We start from the raw sequence: 23078 nt of genomic DNA on the forward strand, positions 1-23078 counted from the left end.
TGTTTTTATAAATAAAGTTTTATTGAAACACATCATATTATCTATGGCTGCTTTTGAGCTACAAGAGTTGATATAAAGATGGGATGTCCCACGAAGGGGCAAATATTTACTGTCTGGTCATTTACAGAAAAAGTTTGCTGAACCTTGCTTTTGACTCAGAGGACGTTAGATCTAGATGGGATCTTTGCAATCTTAGGCCCTCGCTTTGTCATAGGCCTGGAAAAGTAAAGTGTCTTGTTCTGGTTCAGATAGACTTTTAGGGACAGAACTAGAACCAGACTGCTGATAATGTAGTTCTACCCAAGAATAACATTGTTACCATTTTGACCTCTTTCTATGTGAATATATCATAAACTAATATATGAATATAAAAACATACATTTGTAGAATTAGAATTCAACGTATATACAGTTTTGTATACTTTTTAAATTTTGTATCATATTGTAAGCATTACAATGCATCTTGCATACTTTAAAAGTCATATTCCCACCAAATGTTTTATAAGATATGATAACAAGTTGTATTTCCTTTGGGAAGCGGTCACGAGGGAACCTTCCATTTCTTTTTGCTCTTATGTTTCTCTAGTAAGACAAACCAGCCAGGCCTCTATTAATGGTAATCACCCTTCAGCTGCCTTCTCCAACTACCTGGGATGACTTGCAGTCTATTTAGTAACTATGGCCTCACATCTTATATCTAGCTACCCAGGGGAGCTCAACTAGCCATTTAAAATTAGAAGACACTTTGCATCTATGAGTGGTCTCATTTATTACACTCTTTTGTAAAGTAACTTTTTGGGTTAAATTCTACTTCAGTATACATACAGAGAAGTGCGTATATCATAAGTGTACAACAGGAAGAATTTCCACAAGTGGACACATCTGTGTAATTAGCACCCAGATCAAGAAACAGGACATGACCAGAAGTCCAGACACCTGTCCCCAAGAGTATCCACTGTCTGAATTTCTAAAACCATTTTGCCATTTTTTTGAGCTATATGAAATCTTAAAGTATTTACTCTTGGAAGTGGCTGTATATTTTTAACATTCAGAACCAAACTGATTATTTACTTATCACTATTTGAAAGGAAAAGACATATTGTTAACCTACAGTATCCTATGCCTGGTATTTTAAAATCTTGGGTTGAAAGTTTTCTAAAAATATCCTAAGTCGAGTCCTGGTGACATTTTCAAGAGTGACTTCGGGTTTGGTTCTCTTGTGCATGTGGTGTTTTGGTTTCCAAGGTGGAGTATAAGAAGGATCTGGAAAGTAGTAAAGGTCGTAGTATCAACTACTGTGAAACACCTCAATTCAGGAATGTGAGCAAGATCTCAAAATTCACCAGTGATGTGAGTTTTTAATGCCTACACGTCTGTTTGGGCTTTTTTTTTAATGACCTTAATTTCTAGGTCTCCTAAGAGACAGTCTACGTGAATGTATCTGGGTGTCTTGGAGAAGCATGGCGTCTTAGGCACAAATACTATGAGTTTTGATAGAGATTGCCTGCTGGGGCTGGTCCATGGAGTGTTAAATCCCCTGGCATGCACTTGACCTTGAGCCCTCAGGGCTGCACTTGTCCTCTTGCATCCTTCGTGTATAGTAGTATCTGGCTCCTACTGGTGAATGCTGGCGAGGGAGCCTGGCTGAGTGTGCAATGTCCCCTCTCAACTTGACTTTGTGCTTCTTAAATTAGTACAAGATCTCAGTTGACCTGCACAGTCACCTAGGGAGCCAGGTGTTATTTCCCCATCTTACAGGTGAGCAGATATATGCTGGAGTGGCATTTGCAGATTTGGAAATTCTCAAAGTCTGGGGATGTATCCTTGAGAACATCAAGGACTAGTTTATATGATTTTACTTCTTTTTGTTGTTGTTGTTGCCCTCATTTTTACTAATTCCAATTTTTTTTTTCACAACTCACACACACACACTGTATTTTATTTTTACAAGAGATAAATAAACTGACACCAAGCACTGTAAATGGATGACCGCAACAAAAGCAACAATGATTGCAATTACCAAACATGAAACACACTCATACTGTGTCATAATATTGACATTCAGTCCAGTAATCCTCCACTGTAACAGCTCCTTTACTTTGCAGTGAAAGTTGATTTGTATATTTTTTGCCTCTGAGTCCTTGTGGGATTTTTTTTAATTCAAACAGAAAGTCACAAAAATTATAATCATCCTCATCAGTTCACTCAGTCCCATGTAATTAAATTTTTTTTTCATCTTGATCTTTTGTTAGCACTTTTATGAATTCATCAGTTTTCCATTAAGGTTCTGAAAATGCTTATTCATTCAGTTCAGCAGAGTATAGTCAGAAACCTGTACTTGTCAGAGTCTTTTCCATGAATTCCTTGAAGATGAAACCCTTTTATAGGAACATTTTTGCGAAAGCATCAGAGTACACCCAGAACTGTCTGTAAATGACAAAAGACTTAAAAATGACCACGGTTAAAGATTTGATGAAAGTTCATAATAATGCAATTGACAAGGAAATTTAGTTATTTCTGAGATATACATTTTAAAGTAATAACTAGAATTATGACTTATAACATTATACCAGAACATATAAGATTTTTAGAAATTTCATGTAATGTCTGAAACATTTATATTAACATATTTCCATACAAATAACCCAAAGAAAGTTTAGTATTAGTTGGTTTTTTTGTTTGTTTTTTTATACTGCAGGTTCTTATTAGATTTTACTTCCGCTTAGCTGCATATAATAGTAGAATTTAAAATCACTTGGGACTTCGTGAGGCTCAGTAAGGAATGTCTTCTGCATAAATGTCATGGTTAAGAGCACCAGCTTTGGAGCTGATGGACCTGGCTCCACAATTAGCCAAGTGGCCGACTTCGGGCACGTTTAGTTCTTGGAGCCATTTTGCCCTCTGTAAAATGGGGATGATAATAATTCCTTCCTTCTCATAGAGTGCTTGTGAAGATTAACAGAGATAAGTAGAACTGCGTCTGATGCAGAGTAATAGTATTCTGTTGGAATACTCTCAGTGCCTGGAAACTCCGTGGCCTCCCAGGGGAGGTGATTTTAATGTAGCTTCATTAGAGGCTACCCACCTTTTCTTATTTATGACTTCTTGTCCTCTTGTTTTGTTCTTTGTTTGGTAAGCTGCATTTGGGACATAACATCGTTATTTCACATGGTTGTGGTAGTGACCAATGTGTCATGTATAAGTCACAGATTTTGGCAAAGCTGAGGTTTTATTCCTCATATATTTAGAAATGGAGGTCATAGCATGCAGTGATGTGTACTAACCCCCAGCATGGGGCTTGCGTGCAGCCCCTGTACGATCAGTGGTTGTCCTTGGAAAGCTCCACACCTGTGCAATGGGTTTTCACATTGGAAAAATCTGGTATATTTACAACTGAAGATGTTAAAAAAAAAAAAAAATCAGGTCCGTTTTGTGCTGTCTGGGTGCATCAGATCTTATGTTTGCTTGTGTGCTTGTCTCACCCCAACTTCTTGAATTTTAAGTTATTTTTTTTTAAGTTTGTCTTACTTTTAATTCAGAGACACACTGAATACTTAAATAGGTTCTATTTAATCATTTAGGTTTTGGATTAGTGCATTAAGATGAGTAGTTTATCTTCAGCGAGTTGGGGAGAGAATGCTTTTGTTGAAGGTTTTGTGTTCCCGTGTAGAATAAATATAAAGAAAACTACCAGAACCACATGAGAGGCCACTATGAAGGAGTTGGGATGGACAGACGGACGCTGCATGCTCTGAAAGTTGGAAGCCTGGCAAGCAACGTGAGTCCTGTTGTGAAGGGCCTTCAGGTCCTGGGGGTCTGTTGGCGTGGAGAGTGGTGGGGCACAAGGAATTCAGCCAATTCTTTTTCAACCTCCCCTTTTTAAAAAATCAGTGTTTTGTTGTGTAAAGATTGACCCAAAAGAGTTTGTAAATGTTAATCAGTGCAACCAAGGCTAGGTAAAAAAATCTTTGAAAAATTTTAAAAGCTTCAATTTAGGGCTTCCCTGGTGGCGCAGTGGTTGAGAATCTGCCTGCTAATGCAGGGGACATGGGTTCACGCCCTGGACTGGGAAGATCCCACATGCCGCGGAGCAACTAGGCCCGTGAGCCACAACTACTGAGCCTGCGCATCTGGAGCCTGTGCTCCGCAACAAGAGAGGCCACAATAGTGAGAGGCCCGCGCACCGCAATGAAGAGTGGCCCCCACTTGCCGCAACTACAGAAAGCCCTAGCACAGAAACGAAGACCCAACATAGCAATCAATCAATCAATCAATGAATAAATCTTTAAAAAAAAAAAGCTTCAATTTATTAAACTCAACTTTCTCTGCTTTGAAGAGTACTTAGATCTATTGTAATTGATCCAGTGTGAGAAAAACTTTCAGTTTCTGAGAGATAAAGAGAAATGGACGAGCATAATTCTCATTTGAAATGCTTCAAATTTCCAAAGCATTGCAATTTATTTAGAATTGGTTGGTTGGTTGGTTGATTGGTTCATTCATTCATTCAATCTTAGTGTTCATTGAAGACTTCCTGTATCCAGGCACTGCTCAAGATACTGGCATAACAAAATAGATCAGGACCCTCTTTTCCCAATAGCATGTGATCTATTAATCTCTCTTTGGCTTTGTCAATTCAGTTTACAGGTTTGCAAATGCCAAATTGTAAATCTTGGAGGTAAAGGACACTGAGAAGGAACTGATTTCGTTATTAAAACATACAAACGTCAAATTTCCTGTACTTGAGAATGTCAAATTTGACCTTTAAAAATCTTTTTAAATACTCTGAAGACTCTTGACTTTTCATTTATTTTCTGGGGGTCACCCAAGAAGCTCTTTTGCTATACACTTGTCTGCAAATGCTTCTTTTTAACAAAAAACTACAAGGGGTTCCATGATTAATAAGAAAGATAAAATAAATGTGCTACAGATGACGTTAACTAATTTTAGATTAATTAAGAAGAAGAATTCAAATTAATTAAAAACAAAAGTGTGAACATAATTTTCCTTGGAGATGATGAAACTGAATTAATTTTGTTTCTGGTTATTTTTAAAAGATTCTTTTATGACATTCAAACAAGGTCAAAAGAGAGAGGAGACTAATTTCTCTTTTCTTGTTTTTTTCTTTGTGTTTCAGATTGCCTACAAGGCCAGTTACAAACATAACGCTGTCGACTACAACTACCCAGCCACCCTGACTCCTTCCTATCAGACAACAATGAAACTGTTTCCCTTGAAAGATGTACGTCCTTTTCCAATAGTCCTTTCTGCTTTATTCCTGTCACTTCCCTCCAGTAGAGTGATTCTTTTTTTTGGCTGCTTTGGGTCTTCGTTGCTGTGCACGGGCTTTCTCTAGTTGCGGTGAGCGGAGTCTACTCTTCGTTGTGGTGCACGGGCTTCTCAGTGCCGTGGCTTCTCTTGTTGCGGAGCACGGGCTCTAGGCGTTCAGGCGTCAGTAGTTGTGGCTCGCGGGCTCTAGAGCGCAGGCTCAGTAGTTGTGGTGCACAGGCTTAGTTGCTCCGCGGCATGTGGGATCTTCCAGGACCAGGGATCGAATCTGTGTCCCCTTCATTGGCAGGCAGATTCTTAACCACCAGGCCACCAGGGAAGTGCCAGTGGAGTGATTCTTAGGCAGCAAGATGGAAAGAAACAAGATACAACAGTTCATAGGAGATGGAAGGGATTGAGAAAGGGGAACTCTTTTCTGATAGGAAGTCCGTATATACACGTTTGGAAACTCTTAGATTTCCAACATAAGGCGGGGACAACTCTGGTTTCATCTTGAAAATATCCTAAGGTTCCATTTCACCTCTTAGAGTTTGGGGACTATGTCTGCTGCTGAGCACATTAAAGTAATTATTCCCTAACAATGATGATCTTTTTCTTTTAAGTTTTGGAGTGTGGTATGTTTAAGGACCAAAGGGAGTAAACTGAAATAGCTGTAAGTTGAGAGGAAATGGTAACATTGACTTACATTTTTTCCCCAGGAGTGCTCAGGAAATATGTGTGGAATAATATGTATCACTAATTTATTGCAGCAGTGGTTTTATTTATTTATAGTTTGGCTTGTCTCCAATGAAATATGTATAATTAATTACATTTGTTGTTTCCTAATTATAAGAATTTTACTACATGTTTATTTCAGAAAATTCAGATAATACAGAAATGTACAAAGAAAAAAGGTAAAAGTTATCTACTATTTTAAAAAGTACATAAGGTGGTTTAGAACTGAGTTGGTATCATGGTTGTCAGTGAAAGTTATCTCCAATCAATCAAGAATTTAATGTATCGTTCGACGTGCTAATTGAATGCTCAGGGCTACTTTCCTTCACATTCCTTTTGGATCAGCACAGCTTCAGCAGCTGACTTGGGCTTTGCTATTGGTAGATCAGTCTTTGCATCTCTTTCCCTTTCGCTCAGAGTAGGAGCAGTGTCAGGTTCAGCTGGGCATCTCCGGCGTCTAACAGTTTACAGGACAAAGAAGGCCAATCATTGGCAAATGATAGTTTGATGGATGAAAGGGGCTTATCAAACGTGTGATAAAGCAGGGGATGGGAAGTAGAAGAATACAAAGGGCCTACATTTTGCTTTTCCTTTTCCCAGAAAGTTTGCCCGAGTTGACTTATTCATTTCACCTTAATGAAATTCAAGGTTAAACTTGGCTACCAAAGCCAAGTTTCTTTTTTGGCTGCACACATTACCTGGGAAACTTGAGGGATCAAGAGCACCTTGTAAAATTTGAATGCCAATTTTCACAGTAGAATTCTAGAAAAAACGCTTCATAGCACAAACAAAACAAGAGAGCGCTCTGCAATTTTGTATTCCCACTATAAAATGACTTGCTGTTACGTTTGTCTGTATAAGACAGTGGATCAAACCAGGCACCTGAAATATAGTCAGCTGTCCTGGGGAAGTCGGAGAGGTGAATTAAACTAGACTGGATTAGAAATATTAATTGGAAGCAGAGGTAGGTTCCACACTGGCAACGCATGAGCCAGATCCAGGCTGCAGAGGTATTTTGTTTGGCCACACAGTGTTAAAAAAAAATTGTTTTTGAACCAATATGTAGAAATTGTGAGAGTTCACATAGGAACTGTGGTCCTAGTTCCTGCACGGCAGCAATTGCCTGGGGCTGAGTGGCAGCTGCTTTTATCACCTTCATCTCCTTTATTTTCCTGGCTCCTGTGTGAATTTGAATTTACCACCCTTAATGAAGGGACTTTAGTATTCAGGAAGTTTGGGGAATCCATTTACAAGAAGATTTGTGGTCTCTATTTCTGTCTGGTAGTCTTAAAGGTGGTCAAGTAGCTATGAAATTAAATAAACAAACACAGGTCCTTAATTAGAGAGCATTCCCTTCAGATGGATTTTATAAACACTGATAGCATTAAAAATGAGACTCTACCCTCAGCAAAGGGACCTTTCAGAAAGTAGACTGAAGCAATGACCAAGCATCCGTGATGTTGCAAAGATATGATTAATCATGCAGAGTGTTAATTATGTCCTGCAGAGCAAAGTAACTGTACTCTGCAACATACTTAACGTAACATTATCAGGAAGGAATGTACCATTTTAAAAGTACAGTTTTGTGACATTTTATCGTGCATAATTCTGAATTCTAATAGACTCTATTATGAGATGATAATTTTCCCTCTGACTTAATGCATTAGGAAGCTACTGTAGTGTAATCTCATTAATGATTAACATTGAAATGACTTCATATTTCCTAGTTTTCTTAAATACCCCATGTCCAAAACTCAGAAAGTGCAAAAACTTTTCTCCTTGAATCATTAACTAAAAAGCTTGAAACAATGCTGTTCTTTTTCTCCAAATCCAACAAAAGAGTCTGTGGCCCAGTATCTGGAACACTCTGCTTTTCCTAGATCTTGTTCTAGAAGCTAATTTGTAAGTCTTTTTCTTTTTTTTCTAATTTGTCAGTCAGAATACATTTCCCTCTCTAAACAAAGTTAGCTCTGGCTATAGGGAACACCTCGTCCATCTGTAAGATAACAAGTAACAGTTCCAAGCACACCAGCTTTGGCAAACCACATTTATAGTGTGTAGGCTGGGAGCCACTTTGGGAGGCCAGCTGCTGGGATTTAAAACCTAACTCTGACACTAGCTGGGTGACCTTGAGCAAGTCACTTCAGGTCTCTGTGCCTCAGTTTTCATGTTGTGAGGTAGGGATAATAACAGTGGTTATTATCTGGAGTGGTTGGGAAGATTAGATGCATCAATATGTGTAAAGCACTTGAAATAGTGCCAGGCACATAGTAAGTACTATTTTTTAGCCATAATTATTATTAGCTGATGTTGGGACAGGCAAGAATGGAGTGAATACAAGGAAGAGATGCAGTATCAACTGGTCCTTGGGTCTGTTTCACTTGGGTCACTGGGTTTTAAAATATTGCACTATTTTCCAGCATTTAAAAAGTGTAAGAATTTATATAATAATATAGATTTCTGGTTTCTTTGGAGTAATTGGACTATCTGTCTACTCTGAACCCCACTTTGATGCAGGATTACCATCTCCTAGAGCTGAGTGGTAGCTGCTGCCCTTCGCCCCAGTCCCCACCACTCCTTACTACTTCCCCAACAATGAGGCCAAACACTGACTAGTGCCAGCCTAGTGCCATCTAGCTAGTGGTCTGTGACTCACTGAGGTGGGCTGTCACCCAGGGAGGTGACAGCAGTCAGATAGAATGGCAAAGACATCAGAGTCTAGTTTAGATAGACAGAAAACGGTAGGAAAGTGCAGTGCTGGCTGTAGTACTAACCCCCGTGAGGGCAGAGCCAGCTGCCAGAGGAGTATGGCCAGAGGCAGTAGGTGGAGGTCTGGACAGAGTTGGCAATAGCTAGTGGGGATGCAGGGAAGGGGCATGGAGGTCTTAGGCAGAAGCTAGGCCTAAAGAAGCTGCCACACTGTGTGGGATACTGGGAGAGGCCTTGGGCTTTGGACAATTAAACAGAGGCATGAAGACCATGCATGGGGTGTTTGATGGTGATCCGACTGCTGCAAACAGAGCCAAAGCCTAGTTGACTAAAGGGCCTAGCCGGGAGCCTGTTGGTTTTAAAACACCTTTCTCTGATTTAACGATGTGGATGAACACATTTTCCTCTGTTCACCAGCCATTTAGTTGACCTCTTTTATGAGCTGCCTGTTTAAGTCACTCAGTCTTCAGTGGACTGTTTTTCCATTTGTTGGCCTGGAGTGTCTTTTGGTCTCCAGTTGGAATCTGATTCTTTCTCTGCTAATTTGAGAATCATGGCTCTGTAGGGCTGAGCGGGAGGGAGCTAAGTAAATCTTAGAGAAAAGTACAAATGACGTCTTCTTGTGTCTCTTTGCCTCTTTGCACCCAGGTCAACTACAGGCAAAGCATTGACAAGCTGAAGTACAGCTCTGTGACCAACACCCCTCAGATTGTTCAAGCCAAAATCAATGCCCAGCAACTGAGTCATGTAAGTGACCTGCCCCTGCCCAGCGGGATATGGGACACTTGTAATTGCTTTGCAGGGTCTGGATATCTGGTTCCCCAAAGATTTGACTTTCACTGATGGTGACATGTGTCCTATTACAACCATGAGATGACTCTCTTTGATTTAAATGTTTTATTATACAAAATTTCAAATACATTCAAAAGTAGAAAGAAGAGCATAATGAATCACCAGGTTCCCATCACTCAGCTCAACTACTACTAACTCATGGCCAGTCTTGCTTCTATATGCCTATCCACTTCCCCCCTCCATATTATTTTGAAGAAAATCCTAAGTATTGTATAATTAAATCTATAAATATTTTAGAATGAATCTCTAAAAGATAAAAATAATTTAAATTGTATTCATACAATTTTAATATATCACACCAAAAAACTAACAACAATTCTTAACATCACCAACGTCCAGGTGGCATTCAGCATTCCAATTGTCTCATAAGGTTATAATTTCTTTTTACAGTTTGTCTGAATCAAGCTCCAAATAAGGTCCACACTTTGTGATTGGTTGATATGTCTTCAGGACTCTTTTCATCTTGAAGTTTTCCCTTTATCACTTTTCTTTTCTTGCAAGTTGTTCGTTGAAGAACTTGAACTGTTTGTCCTATAACGTTTCCCACATCTGAGCTTTGCTGACTGCATACCATTGTGGACTTCATGTATTCCTCTGGCCTCCAAATGCCTGTAACATAGTAGTTGGAGCTATAGGTTTGATCAGGTTCAGGTTTAATTTGGGGGCAAGACTGCTTCTCAGATGATGCTGTGTTCTTCCATTGAGAATCATATAATGTCTGGTTGGCTGTTTTTGTGTGTGATTTAAGATGGCTTTTTTCCAATGGGGGCAGGCATTTGATAATTACTCTTTGAGTATCTACCCTGCACATAGCAAGAGGTTCAGAACTGCAGCAAGTTAAAAAAATAAGTTTCATACCCTCAAGTGCCTCAGAGGACAGTGGGTGAGGTAGCCACAGGGAAATCTTTTGCAAACTCATAACTTTGAGCATGCCTTTGAGTTGTCTGACTTTTCATTTGGTCTTCAATCTGTTAATTTAAAACACTCCTAAAATTACAGGCTTCCTTGTAAAAGGCCTTTTCCGGAAACTCCTTCTGGGCTACGGGCCTACAAAAAGAAAGTGAAAAAGAGAGTGTTCTCTCCAAAGTTCTCCTTCTGCCCATGTAAAAACCATGCACTTACCCTGCAGGTTTGTTTTAAATCCAACAGGTGAATTACCGTGCTGACTATGAGAAAAATAAGTTGAATTACACATTGCCACAGGATGTACCTCAGCTAGTGAAGGCCAGAGCCAATGCCGAATTGTTCAGTGAGGTAAGCAAGCAGCATGGGTGAGAACGTGGTGAGGGTTATGCACAGACGTGAAAATGAAGATGCAAGGATGGTCCAGCAAAACAGGGACCAGGGGCTCTTCTGTCCATGGAGAAGTTCATCAGAGGCACCCATCAGGTTATAATTTTGAATTTTGCTGTCTCATGGCATGTGGTAGTGCACGGGGCTAAATTGATCATAGCAATTGAATTCTCACTGTGTATGCACATGTATGATGTGTGCTGGGACACACACACACACACACACACACACACACACTCACTCATCATCAGTATCATCATCATCATCATCCTGATGACTTCTAGCTGGTGCTTTGCTGTGTGGGTAAAATTTAAATTTTAAGAAGACCAATCTTAATCACCAGATTCTTCCAGGAGTCACAACTAGGCTATGATTAGGCTTCTCATTCTAGATGGGAATTGTAGGGCAGGAGAATGTAAAAAGGAACTAACCTTGGATGGGGAGAGATCAATTAGGAGTTTGGGATTAACATATATACACTACTATATATAGGATAGGTAAACAGTAGGGACCTACTGTATAGCACAGGGAACTATACTCAATATCTTGTAATAACCCCTAATGGAAAAGAATATATATATACACACACACACATATATATATATATATATATATATATGTATACATCTAAATCACTTTTCTGTACACTTGAAACTGGCACAACATCGTAAATTAACTATACTTCAATAAAAAAAAATAAATAAGAAGGAATAACCTTTTCCGTATGCTTATTTTGTGCTGGGCACTGGGATAGGCACTTTACATATGGAATTATTCAGTTGTTATAACCCCTTGGAGGCATTTACTACAGAGACACAGTTGGTGGCATGGGCTTCGGTATCAGATAGACAGAGAGAGTCAGGTGTTACTACCATGGCAATAATAATAACTTACATCCGTGTTGCACCTTACGTGCTTAGGTTATCTGTTTTCGTGTATACAATTTATTCTCACAGCCACCCTGAGACAGATAATATAATATTATTTTTTCAAATGGTAAACTGAGGCCCAAAGAGGTAAAGTGATTTGTCCAAGGTCACATGATCAGGAAACAACAGCGCTAGGATGAACCCATGGGTCTTCTCTTTGCCCCCTCCCATTAGCACTGCCCCGCATGACCCTACAGTGAGGGAATCAACTGTATTAATAATTGATGTTATCACTTTGATAACAGCCAAAATTCTGGTCTGTAAACAGAAGAAGACTTTGTTATTGAAAAAACAAAATTCTGTTCAACTTTTGGCAGGACTCTGGATAGTGACTCCCATTCACCTGTGTTCTTATTTGTCAGGTTAAGTACAAAGAAGGCTGGGAGAAGACAAAGGGGAAGGGATTTGAGATGAAGCTGGATGCCATGTCTCTGCTGGCCGCCAAAGCCTCTGGAGAGCTTGCTAGCAACGTAGGTTTTCTCTCATTAACTCAGAAATGCATAAGAAATTGTTTCAGTGAAACGTCAGTGGTCCCGCAGAAAAAAATAATGACTGTTAACACTGTAAACATCGCTATACTTTAATCTTCCACTGGGTTCAAGAAAGACTGGGTGTTGTTTTCTTAGATTTGTTCCCCTTGCACCTGTTAAACCACAGCCCCTTAGATGGCAAAGTTTCTCTCTCACAGTCGACTTTCCTCTTTCTCTCAAGATTAAATACAAAGAAGATTATGAAAAAGCAAAAGGCAAAGTCCTGGGAACTACAGACACGAGGCTTCTGCACTCCCTGCAGGTTGCCAAGATGAGCAGTGAGGTAAACGCTTTTCTACTCCCCAAACCTTCACTTAGCGCTGTGCTGCTCTGAAAGTTTTTCCCTGGCCTGCTTCGCCGGACACTGTTATTTTTTCCACTTCCACTTGTAATTTCTTTCTTGGCTTACATGAGAAGTGTTTTCTCTTTCTTTATTTTGGCAAAGGATACTGTTCTTTTAAAGTAGATGAGAAACATGTGGTCCCTAAGGGTGACCGGCATCTACTGTTCACGGTACAAGATGTTCGGCCACATCTATTCACTCTGCAGATGTTTACTAAACAACTACTCTGCGTGAGGTACTGTGTGAGACACTGGGGCTGTAAGAACAAACAACACATAACTGGTTCCTCCCTAATGGAGCTTAATTCTACTGGGAGAGTTAGACAGGAAGCATCCTGTTTATTGAGGTAATGTCCTGGATGAATCCTCTCGTCCGAACACACGTGATATTCAAAATGTTTAGCCACCAACTGGGGCAACCAGGCTCCAACCACTCAAAATGACACCGCTTGTAAACAACTGTAATGGCTGGAGGTTAACCTTGGTAAATGTCACTTACCAGAAGCCTTTGGGGAAGGAAAGTTCTGCCAGAAGGTCAGACTTGGTTTCTAATTAAGACTTCGTTGTCAATGCCAAACAGGCAAAAAGGAAGCACGGGCATTGGTTTTCTGCTTTACGATGGTCTGCTCTAAGCTGTGAGGTCAGCTTATGCCACTTTGATGATGCAGTCAGATATAATTACCTAATGAGTCATTAAGGACCCAGGGCTTGAAATAGAATAAGAGTGTTGGCATCTGGGTCACCATTTTGGTTGTGCCTACAGAACAAGCCTTATGATGTGCATAGTCATGAAGCATTTGGCTTCAGTTTAGACAGAGAACAAATTGGTATTATTTCCTATTTGCAGTTGGAGCAAATGGGGCCAAAAAAGATGGACTTGCCCAAAGTCATATAGTAGTCAGTGGTAGTGGTGGAGGAGTGGAGAATTAGACCCTAGAACTCTTACTTACTGGCACCATGCTGCTTCTACTGTACTACCTTTCCTCACCATCACACCATCACCATACCACCATCATTATCACCATCATCACCAGAAACACCATCACCACCATCATCACACCATCCATCCTCATTGCCATCCTCATTGCTAACATTTATCAAGTGTTTGCTATATGCCATCCCTGCGCTAAGTGGGTTTGAGCTACTATTTTGTTTACTTATCACAATAGCCCTCCAAGGAAAATGAGCCATTAGAGAGGTAATGTGACTTTCTAGAGGTCATCTAGCTGACAAAGGGCTGATCAGATTTGAACTCAAGCTTGGCTGGCCCTGGAGCCCAAGCTTTGTTATTTTGCCTCTTAAAGTTTCTACAGAAACCATGGGTAGGGTGTTCTCTTCCTGGAGCAACTGGGGAAAAAAGAGTTAGGAGGCATTCCTCCCAGAGACAAAGTAGTGTGAAACCTCAGTTTCCAGGTGCCACCACCTTACAGAGCCAAGACTTGGGTCACATCCTTTGGACAGACAGGTGCCACTGTCCAGAGTGCCAATTCCTCATGGAAACCTGGCCTTCTTTCCTGTGTTTTCACATCACTCCTGCCAAGGCAGGCTTCAAGTAATACAGCGTGTTTTGGTGCATTCAAGGTTGAATACAAGAAAGGCTTCGAAAAGAGTAAGACCCACTTTCACCTGCCCATGGACATGGTCAACATCAGGCATGCTAAGAAGGCCCAAGCTCTGGCCAGTGACCTGGAGTACAGGAAAAAACTGCATGAATACACCGCGCTGCCTGAAGATATGAAGACTTGCTGGGCCAAGAAAGCCTATGGGCTCCAGAGTGAGGTGAGCCCTGGCTCTTCGCCAGTTCTACCCACGCATCTCTTGCAACTGGATACAGTGACAGTTTCAGAGTGATTTAGAAACTGTGCCTGAGTCTATTAGGTGACTCAGAGGACTAAGAAGAATTTCTGGAGATGTGCCAGGCCCAGGGAGGATGGATGGGGAGGTAGCGATAGAGAGTGAGTCAAGACAGTGGAGACTAGAGGGTGGAGGACTGGGGCTCAGAGCTATTGCGAAAGTCAAGATGTTGCTGGCCATGGGATGAGCAAAGAGGAAGCAAGTGTTGAAAATGGTAAATCTGGTAAGTGTTAAAAAGTAAATCTGGGAAGTGTAGCAGGTTGGCAGATGAGATCCTTAGGCAAGAAGTCTGAAAAGCCCTCTTTTTGGTAAGGCGGTGGTGTTTCAGAGTTAAGGTAGAAGAGCCTCTTCTGAGTACAAGGTGAGCCAGTGGCTTTACCCACAAGCAGAGTTCTGCTGCCCGACTATAACAGAATGGAGAGCAGCTCTTGCACGGAGACAAATACAGGATCGAGGGCTTTCCTAACTCTCCCGTTAACTTTGCCCCATCCGCATCCATGTGTCTGATTAGAGCGTGGTTTTTCTCTCGCAGCTGCAGTACAAGGCCGACCTCTCGTGGATGAAAGGAGTTGGGTGGCTGACGGAAGGCAGTCTCAATCTGGAGCAGGCCAAGAAGGCTGGACAGCTGGTCAGCGAGGTAACCTGAGCCCAGGCCCCCCAGCCTCTAATCCTTCTCAGCCCAAGTCACCACCGAGAGCCATCTTTCCCTCTGATTCCTCCCCCATCCCCAGGCTTATTTTGAGTGAGACTCAGAAGAGAACTTCTTCATTTTGCACGCATAGCACACCCTGAACTAACTTTCATACCCTTAAGCTTCCCAGGGAGGTATTTGTAAGAAGCCAACTAAAAGCAGTAGTTGGATCCAAAGCCTCGTTCAGAACAGTTGTGGTATACAATTAGTCACGTAGGAAACATGTTTGTTGTGTAAGAAGTGTGTGATTCCTTCTGAATCAGAGAATCTGGTGTTTGGAGGTCAGCGTTCTCATTGTGCGTGTGCCTTAAACTCACTGCAGACTTCGGGCAAGTCACTCAACCCTTCCGATCCTCTTTCTCTTATAAAAATGAGAAAGTCGGAAAGGATACTCTACAAAGTCCCTGTGGCTCCAAGCCTGTGCTTCTCTTTATACCGTGTAGAGCTGGCATTGGCAACAGGCAGAGGAGGACTTTTGAAGGACATTTCATTTGGAAATGGGACTATTTCGGGAGCTCTGTTTGGGATCTCCAAAGGGGTTTCTTATTTCGGTGCCAGGAAGGCTGAGTTGGCATTTCTCTTTCATATGGTAATAATAGTGATGATAACAGCTGCCATTTATGGACTGATACTAATTATGTAACCACTGCTATCATTCATGGATGACTTTGAGTGTATTACATACCTATTGATCATTTATTGCTCACATTTATTATCGCTATGTGACTAGACACTAGTAGTATTCTATTAATATCCCCATTTTACATTTGCGAAAGGTGAGAGACAAAATCACATTTCAGTAAGTGGCAGAGCTGGGATCTGTACCCAGTATTTTGGTCCAATGCCCCAGCTCCGGACTATTAAACAAAATTGAATCCCCAAAGCACGTTTTGTAATTTATTCTCATTTTTCAACTGTACTCATCCTTCTCTCAGATACAGACACATTGAAAGTTAGAGTGCATAAATAAGGAGGGTTCTCATTACTTAACTTCTGTGAGACCAACTGAAATCCAGGTGGAGCAAGCCGAACCCCGTTTGACTTGGATGGGGTGCAGTAAGGGGACCTTCTGCCTTAGGAATGCCCGTTCCTGTCTCACTTCCTGTACTGACTAATTTTCAAGCTCCTCAAGGGGCAAGAAGGTATCATTTCCTTTGCCTTTTTCATATCCCTGCTCTGCCCTGGGCAGGGTGGGTTCTTGGCTCCTCCCTACACACTTATGATTTGACCAGTGCAGAGGCTGGGATGCCATGGAAGGGGCAACGTGACTTCCTTCAATTACGTAGTGAAGGAGTTTTCCCATTCAACACACTGGAATGAGAAAGAAAAAGTACAAGTCTCTTTGGAATTTTTTTTCTAGATTTTTTTTTTCCCGAAGGGAGGAAATTTTGGAGTTTTCCATATTCCAATTCCAATCCCTATTTTGGGTTCGACTGACATCGACAACCCTCTTGCTGACAGCACTGGGGGCTCTGCTCATCTCTGATCTCCCCACCACGTGAAGTTTTGCTTCCATAAGCCATTCTCAGCAGCTTCCTTTCCCATCAACTTTGCCAACTCCAATGGAAAAGACAGAGGAACCAACCTCCGGGAAGGACAAGAAGTCCCCGTGGGGGGACAGAATTAACACATTCGAAGTTGCATTGTGGCCGTGAGATGGCAACATGATGAAGACAAGCCCAGTGATCTGGAACACGGAGAGCTGGGAGGGCAAATCCCACCTTGCCACCCACCTTCTGAATGTGACTCTTGGCGTTGCCCTTCATTAGAGCTGATACTTCCTGGATCATCCTGATGGCACCGTGAATAACAGTGATGGCGAGCTTAGTGAACACTTACTCTGCCCAAGGACTCCACTCGTGGGAAGTGTGGCATTGAAGCCTCCGCACCACCCTCAGTGAAGCAGCTTCTATTGTTTTCCACATTGTACAGTCCAAGCCCGAGGGGCTCAGGTGATCCAGTGATGTGCCCAAGGCCGTGAAGCCGAAAATAGGTAGAGGGGAGATTTGGACCTTGGGATTCATGGTTGTAAAGTCCAAGTTCCCTCCACCTCGCTCTCCTATGTCAGATCTAGGTTTATAAAATGGATCCATCCCAGGGCTCATGGTAACATACAGGGTTCACTGAAGGGAAAATTCAAGTCCCCATTCAGTAGTAGCAACTAAAACAAGCTCACCAGGGCTGGAAGTCTCAGGTCTGCATGGTCCTCTTTAAGCTATAGGACCAGCTGGAGCATCCCCCCTGGGGAAATGCTTGGGTCACAGAAGGTATGCATGTGTGTGCACGTGTGTGATGGTGGGGACAGCCCGATCCTAATGCTATGGGGTCCCTTTTCTTTGGAAACAGAAAAACTACAGGCAGAGGGTGGACGAGCTGAAGTTTACCAGCGTGGCCGACAGTGCCCAGATGAAGCACGCCAAGACGAGCCAGGAGCTGCAGAGCGGGGTGAGTCCCAGGCTGCCCTCTCTCCACCGGGCTGCTGTGTCACGGGCCTGGGAACCTCTGGGGACAACAGCAGGTGCTGCCCATGCACGATCCAGGGACCGAAGAGCCTTTCCTTTAAATAGGCCGGACCCGGCTTTCTATGGGCTTCCAGGCCTCCCTGCCTCACCCACTACACTTCTCCTCTGGTTGTTAAGGACAGATGTCAACTGACATTATTCCTTCTCAGCTTTCAGTCTTTCCTAGTTCCTTCTTTCTTTCTCCTTCTTTTCTCTCTTCTCAAAGACTCCATAATTCTGGAGCCAGGAGAGAGGAGGAAAACATTTGCTTGCAGGATGTGTGCATTTCATGCCCACTTGAGCTCAAATGTGGAAGGTGGGACAACGAAACACCACATATGCTATTTACATTTTAGTGGTCAACAGCCAAACGGGTGTAGTTGCTGCCATCTGGCCAGGACGTTCCTACCTTTCCTTCCTAAAAGTCCAGGTACACCTGCCAGAAAGCATGCAATCAACATAATTCAGAATCAGCAGAAAGCCACTGCATGGAAACTCAAGCTGGGGAGTGGGAGAGGGCGGAAGAGAGAAAGAGCGGGAGGGACATGGTTTCCATAGAGAAGATGTGCCCTCATGTTGCCTTTTGGGTTACCGTTCACTCTCCAGGTGTCAGTACCTGTGGAAACATTAGGTCTGGTTATGGGGTGCAGGTGACAGGGGATGCTTCTTATTTTTCCCACCTGGGGAGCCTGTGCTCATCTGAGCCCTCAGGTGGGTTATTTTTTGTGGCCATGGACACTGTGGATGGGAACAGCTTGGGGAAGTCGACGCCTCCTCAAAGGAAAGGTGTGAACGCGAAAACCGTAGAGGGGTTCTCAGGTTGGCCCCCTGGCTACATTCTCCTCCCCGCTCCTCACTGCTGCTGCTTCTTCCTGCATCACCTCTCCTGCTTTAAGCCTCGTTTCCTGCGCGCTGCCAGCAGCATCTGGTCTGGGTGGCCTGGTGACGGACTTTCCACGTAAGACACAGAGAGCTGAGCAGCCAGCCACCCTCCTCCCTTGCCTCCTGCTCCTGACCCGGTGCTCTCTCCCAACAGGTGGCCTACAAGGCAGGGCACGAGCAGTCTGTCCATCAGTACAGCATCAGCAAAGACGAGCCTCTCTTCCTACAGGCCCAAGCCAACGCTGCCAATCTCAGTGAGGTACAGCCAGAGGGAGTGAGCAGCCCAGGGCTCTGCTTCCCTGCGTGTAGGCGCCTGGTCCACAAAACCCACCGGCCGTGTTGGTGTGTCTGTGTCACTTGAGGCTGCATACATCTGGTCATTGTAAACAGCTCGTGAGCAGTATTTTAGGGGGAGGGAAGGCCAGCCTTTGGTAGGAATGAGCTGGTGGGAGATTTGAACCACTGACTATATGATGGGGTAGGAGGAAGTGGTTATTCCGGGACTGGAGTTAAAACAGCGTAAGAGGGGAGTAAATAAGAGCTCAGACGTTAGCTTCAAACTGCCTGGGTTTGATCCTTGTTTCTAACACTTACTAGGTGTGCAACCTTAACCAATTTCTTTGCTCTCGGTTGTCCCGTTGGTAAATGAGGGCACTCCTAGTCCCCTCCACATTAGGTTGCCTTGAGGCTTCAACGAGCTGATATATGGAAAACACTCAGAGGAGTGTTCACAGGGCAGTTATTCCTTAGATGCAAAAGCTTGCACAGTTCCAACTTTCCTTCTCTGTCTTCTAAGGAGGGGCCTTTCTTGGCTCTTCTGCTTGGCTCCCAGGTCTTTAGGGCCCTGATCCGAGGAATGGGTAGAGGGGAGAATTAGAAGGAGCAACAGAAGCTAAACTGATTCACATGCAGAAATGGAGGGAGCCTTCCAGAAGAAAGAACTTGAAATCTGGAAGTGGGGGGCGGGACAGAAAATGGGAGGAGCAAAGAAAAGACCCACATGGACTAGGGGCTGGGCTTGGAAAGAAAAAGGGCTGCAGCTGGAGCAGCTGCTGGGCTGGTGGGGTGTGTGGACAGAGACGGAGAACGGAATTTTCAGAAATGCTGCTGTGTGTTGTGCAATGTTATTCCACCCGTGACAAGTCATTAAGACTTCCATGAAGACGCCTAGTATTTTCCAAGTCTTCTGGAGTTCAATTTCTTCCTCTTTTGGCCGAAGCCCTATGTGGCAAGAGGCCTTAAGGCAGGAACAAGAAGGCCTGGTTGTATTCAAGTTACAGGTTTCTCTGGCTCTCAGGGTTTCTGTGGAAGGATGTAATAGGTGTTTCCCTCTTGGAGAGGTCATTAAAGAGTCTAATTGAAGCCCTCTCACATGAGGATGATCTCTTTTCTCCCGAATCCCCTTAGAAACTGTATAAGAGCAGCTGGGAAAAGCAGAAGGCGAAAGGGTTTGAGCTGCGTCTTGACTCCTTGGCCTTCCTGACAGCCAAAGCCAAGAGGGACCTGGCCAGTGAGGTAAGCCAGTCCCCAACTCGTACTCGACACCACGAATCCCGACATTTACATCTGGGAGAGTCTGAAAGTGTCCTGGCAGGTTTTTATAGTCTCTCTGAGCCTCAGGGTTCTAGTGTGTAAAATGGAGATAAATATGACCACCTTGCAGGGAGATAATCGTGTAACTGTCTAGCACACTGCCTGCTGCACACTGGTTTTTGGTAAGTCGTGACTGTTATTATGAGCGGTAGTAGTGTGAGTGGTAATCCAAATCACTCATTTTACAGATAAACTGATGCCCAGAGACATTCCGTGACTTTCTAAGGTTGTAGAGGCCTGCTGATGGTTAAGAGTACAGGCTCTGGTGTTGGATAGACTTGGCATAAAATCCCAACTCCATCACCTACTAGTTTGTGATTTGGGGCAGATTGTTTAACCTTTCAAAATCTCAGTTAACTCATGGGTAAATTGGTAGTTGCAAAATGGTTATGAGGAAATGAAATGAATTGATGTATGTTAAGTGTTCTGTAGTCCAGTGCTGTCTGTTATGAGTCTGATGTGAGATAAGGAGCCTAGGACAGAATGTAAGTCAAACTCTGCTTCCCTCATCGAGAAAGTCTTGCTTCCAAAAAAACCCCCAATATATATACATGTATATATATTCTGTATCTATTGTGTATATATATATATATAGTACATATATATACAGAAAATATATCCGTAAATGTATATAGATATCAGCTGAGCTAAACAGTGGCTTGGCAATGTGGTTGATTTCCGTTATGACACAAGCCCCTTATCTTATCAACTGGTAACATTTTACAAACCAGCACTTGTCTTCAGATGCAGTTTGAGTGACACAGATTTATACCACGCCTGGCTCATTGTAAGTGTTCAATAAATTGTGGCAGATATTGATACCGTTGTTCTTGCTGGCAGATTTGAGAGTAGAGCCCAAGTCTCCTGATGGCCACGGTAATGATGATGTTGAAATGATGCCACACACCAGTATTCTGTTACAGTTTTCAAAGCATTTCTATATTTATTCTTTTTTTGGATCCTCATTACTTTTTGCCTAGTGCTTTTTCAAGCCAATGTGCTCCCTTTTGCTCCCTGTAACTGCTAAATATTTATACGTACCTCAGTTGTCTTTGAGCTTCTTTCTGAAACAGCAGTTGTATTTTAGATACTCTGTGTCTTTTTCATTTTGTGATAACTTTCTATTTATAATATTCTCACTGTTATCAAAAAAGATTATAAAATGGCTTTCATGAAAGCAACAGGCCACTTAAAAATAAACCCAGAAAGAGTAATCTCAAATAATATAGAGACAAGATAGAATTTCACCAGGAAATTGAAAAGACGGTTCTATAGCTGAACTTTCAGTTTAGCTCTGAGCTTTCTGGCAGTCCAGGTGTAAAAGGAAATAATGAGTAGTAATAATTTTTTTCACTGTTTGATCAAAGGAAGTACATCAGTTGTTCTAAGGAGGCAAGCTTTTTATGACACTAATTCTGATAGGATTCTGCTGTATGGCTTTGTTTTAACTTTCTTGCATGGCTTGATACTTAATTCCTTTAGGAGATGCTAATGTACCGCTGCTCTCTTCCTCTCATTTAGGTGAAGTACAGGGAGAATTATGAAAAGTCCAGAGGGAAACTCATTGGGGCTAAGGGTGCCCAGGGGGATTCGCAAATGAGCCACTCGCTGCAAATGTCCAAGCTGCAGAGTGACCTGGAGTACAAGAAGGGATTCGAGGACACCAAATCCCAGTGCCACGTCCCCCTGGACATGATCCACCTCGTGCACGTCCGCCAGGCTCAGCACTTAGCCACAGACATAGGCTACAAGACGGCATCCCATCACTTTACAGCTTTGCCCACAGACATGAAGGTGGAATGGGCGAAGAAGGCTTACGGTTTGCAGAGTGATGTAAGCTCTGTGTGTGCGTTTATGTGTGTGTGTGTGCTGGTGTTGGCGCCAGGGTTTTCCCAAACCCTTCAGGACATCGTTTATTCTCTGAGATACCTGTTTCTGGATCCCTAAGTGGAAACATTTTAGCTTCCTAGTGCTTTAACTTTTACTCAGACTATGCCCATTTTAGATTCTATACTACCAAAGAAAATCATACAGCTACTCCTTTCTTCTTGGAATTCTGATCTACATACGTTTTCCGTATTTCTGTTTCTTGCAGGGCGGTGGCGACGGTGGGGCGGGAGGCATGTATTTGTGACCTTCTTAACTGTGGCCTGCTCTGGGAGAGCATCCCTGGCACTCATTCTAACGTTGGTAGTCCCATTTTTAGAAAGGGCACCTTGCTAATCGTCAACAACCCCCTCCCCTTTCTCGTTATATTCTTTCATCTTCGGTTGACTCTTGCAAGAGAAAGTGGGTGAACTGAACAGGCAGGTCAGTTGCAACCAGACTGGCACACGTGGGCGTGGGGTGGAGGCAGCACAGACACACCCTTCCAGGTAGAGCTCTTTCAGGATCAAGAGGTGATACGCTAGTTTTAGAGACGTGTCCATTTAAATGGCTTTCCCTTAAAAGTACTCCTTCAATGGCAAGGAGAAAAATGAGGAAGACCCCCCGCCCCGCACCGAGCTTCCTAAGAAGGAATTGGCACCGTGGGAAGCCTCGAATGTCTTGTGATATTCCCTCAAATAGCTCCCCACCTGGGTTCTGTTGTGAATTCTCATTTTCTTCTCCCCTGCATGTCATTTTAAACAAGAAACCAGGGAAAGCAGACAATGAGGACGGGCTCCTTCCGGAGGTCTACGTGGCCTGTAATGAGGGATGCGGCTGATTTGGCTCCACCCCCAATAGTGTCGGGCGGGGCCAAAGCCGCTGTCAGCAGGTCGGCTCCAATTAAGTGGGAAATTAATTTACATTTTGGAGCCCTACCTGTGACTGTGCAGAAATAGATAAGACAAAAGTGGCATCTAATTCGACTCAGCTGGCACCAAGGCGACATTGGGGAGCTGTTAACAGCCCTTTAAATG

At 42.9% G+C, this 23078-nt stretch overlaps 1 protein-coding gene across 8 annotated transcripts in view; it reads left to right on the forward strand.

The window, feature by feature from the left end:
• Window positions 1–23078, forward strand: part of NRAP (nebulin related anchoring protein) — a 69735-nt gene that overhangs the window by 17693 nt on the left and 28964 nt on the right. For 6 of the 8 annotated variants that reach the window (XM_059901121.1, XM_059901123.1, XM_059901115.1 and 3 more), the window contains 13 exons: window positions 1245–1349; window positions 3670–3777; window positions 5134–5238; window positions 9357–9455; window positions 10710–10814; window positions 12145–12252; window positions 12494–12595; window positions 14236–14433; window positions 15041–15145; window positions 17546–17644; window positions 18737–18841; window positions 19990–20097; window positions 21697–22008. In XM_059901121.1, the coding sequence (XP_059757104.1) occupies window positions 1245–1349; window positions 3670–3777; window positions 5134–5238; window positions 9357–9455; window positions 10710–10814; window positions 12145–12252; window positions 12494–12595; window positions 14236–14433; window positions 15041–15145; window positions 17546–17644; window positions 18737–18841; window positions 19990–20097; window positions 21697–22008 (1659 nt within the window). The remainder of the gene's footprint in view (window positions 1–1244; window positions 1350–3669; window positions 3778–5133; window positions 5239–9356; window positions 9456–10709; window positions 10815–12144; window positions 12253–12493; window positions 12596–14235; window positions 14434–15040; window positions 15146–17545; window positions 17645–18736; window positions 18842–19989; window positions 20098–21696; window positions 22009–23078) is intronic. The other 2 variants (XM_059901117.1, XM_059901120.1) reach the window with 1 other exon arrangement.

This window comes from Balaenoptera ricei, chromosome 16 (genome assembly GCF_028023285.1).
Source record: "Balaenoptera ricei isolate mBalRic1 chromosome 16, mBalRic1.hap2, whole genome shotgun sequence".
Taxonomy (NCBI): Eukaryota; Metazoa; Chordata; class Mammalia; order Artiodactyla; family Balaenopteridae; genus Balaenoptera; species Balaenoptera ricei.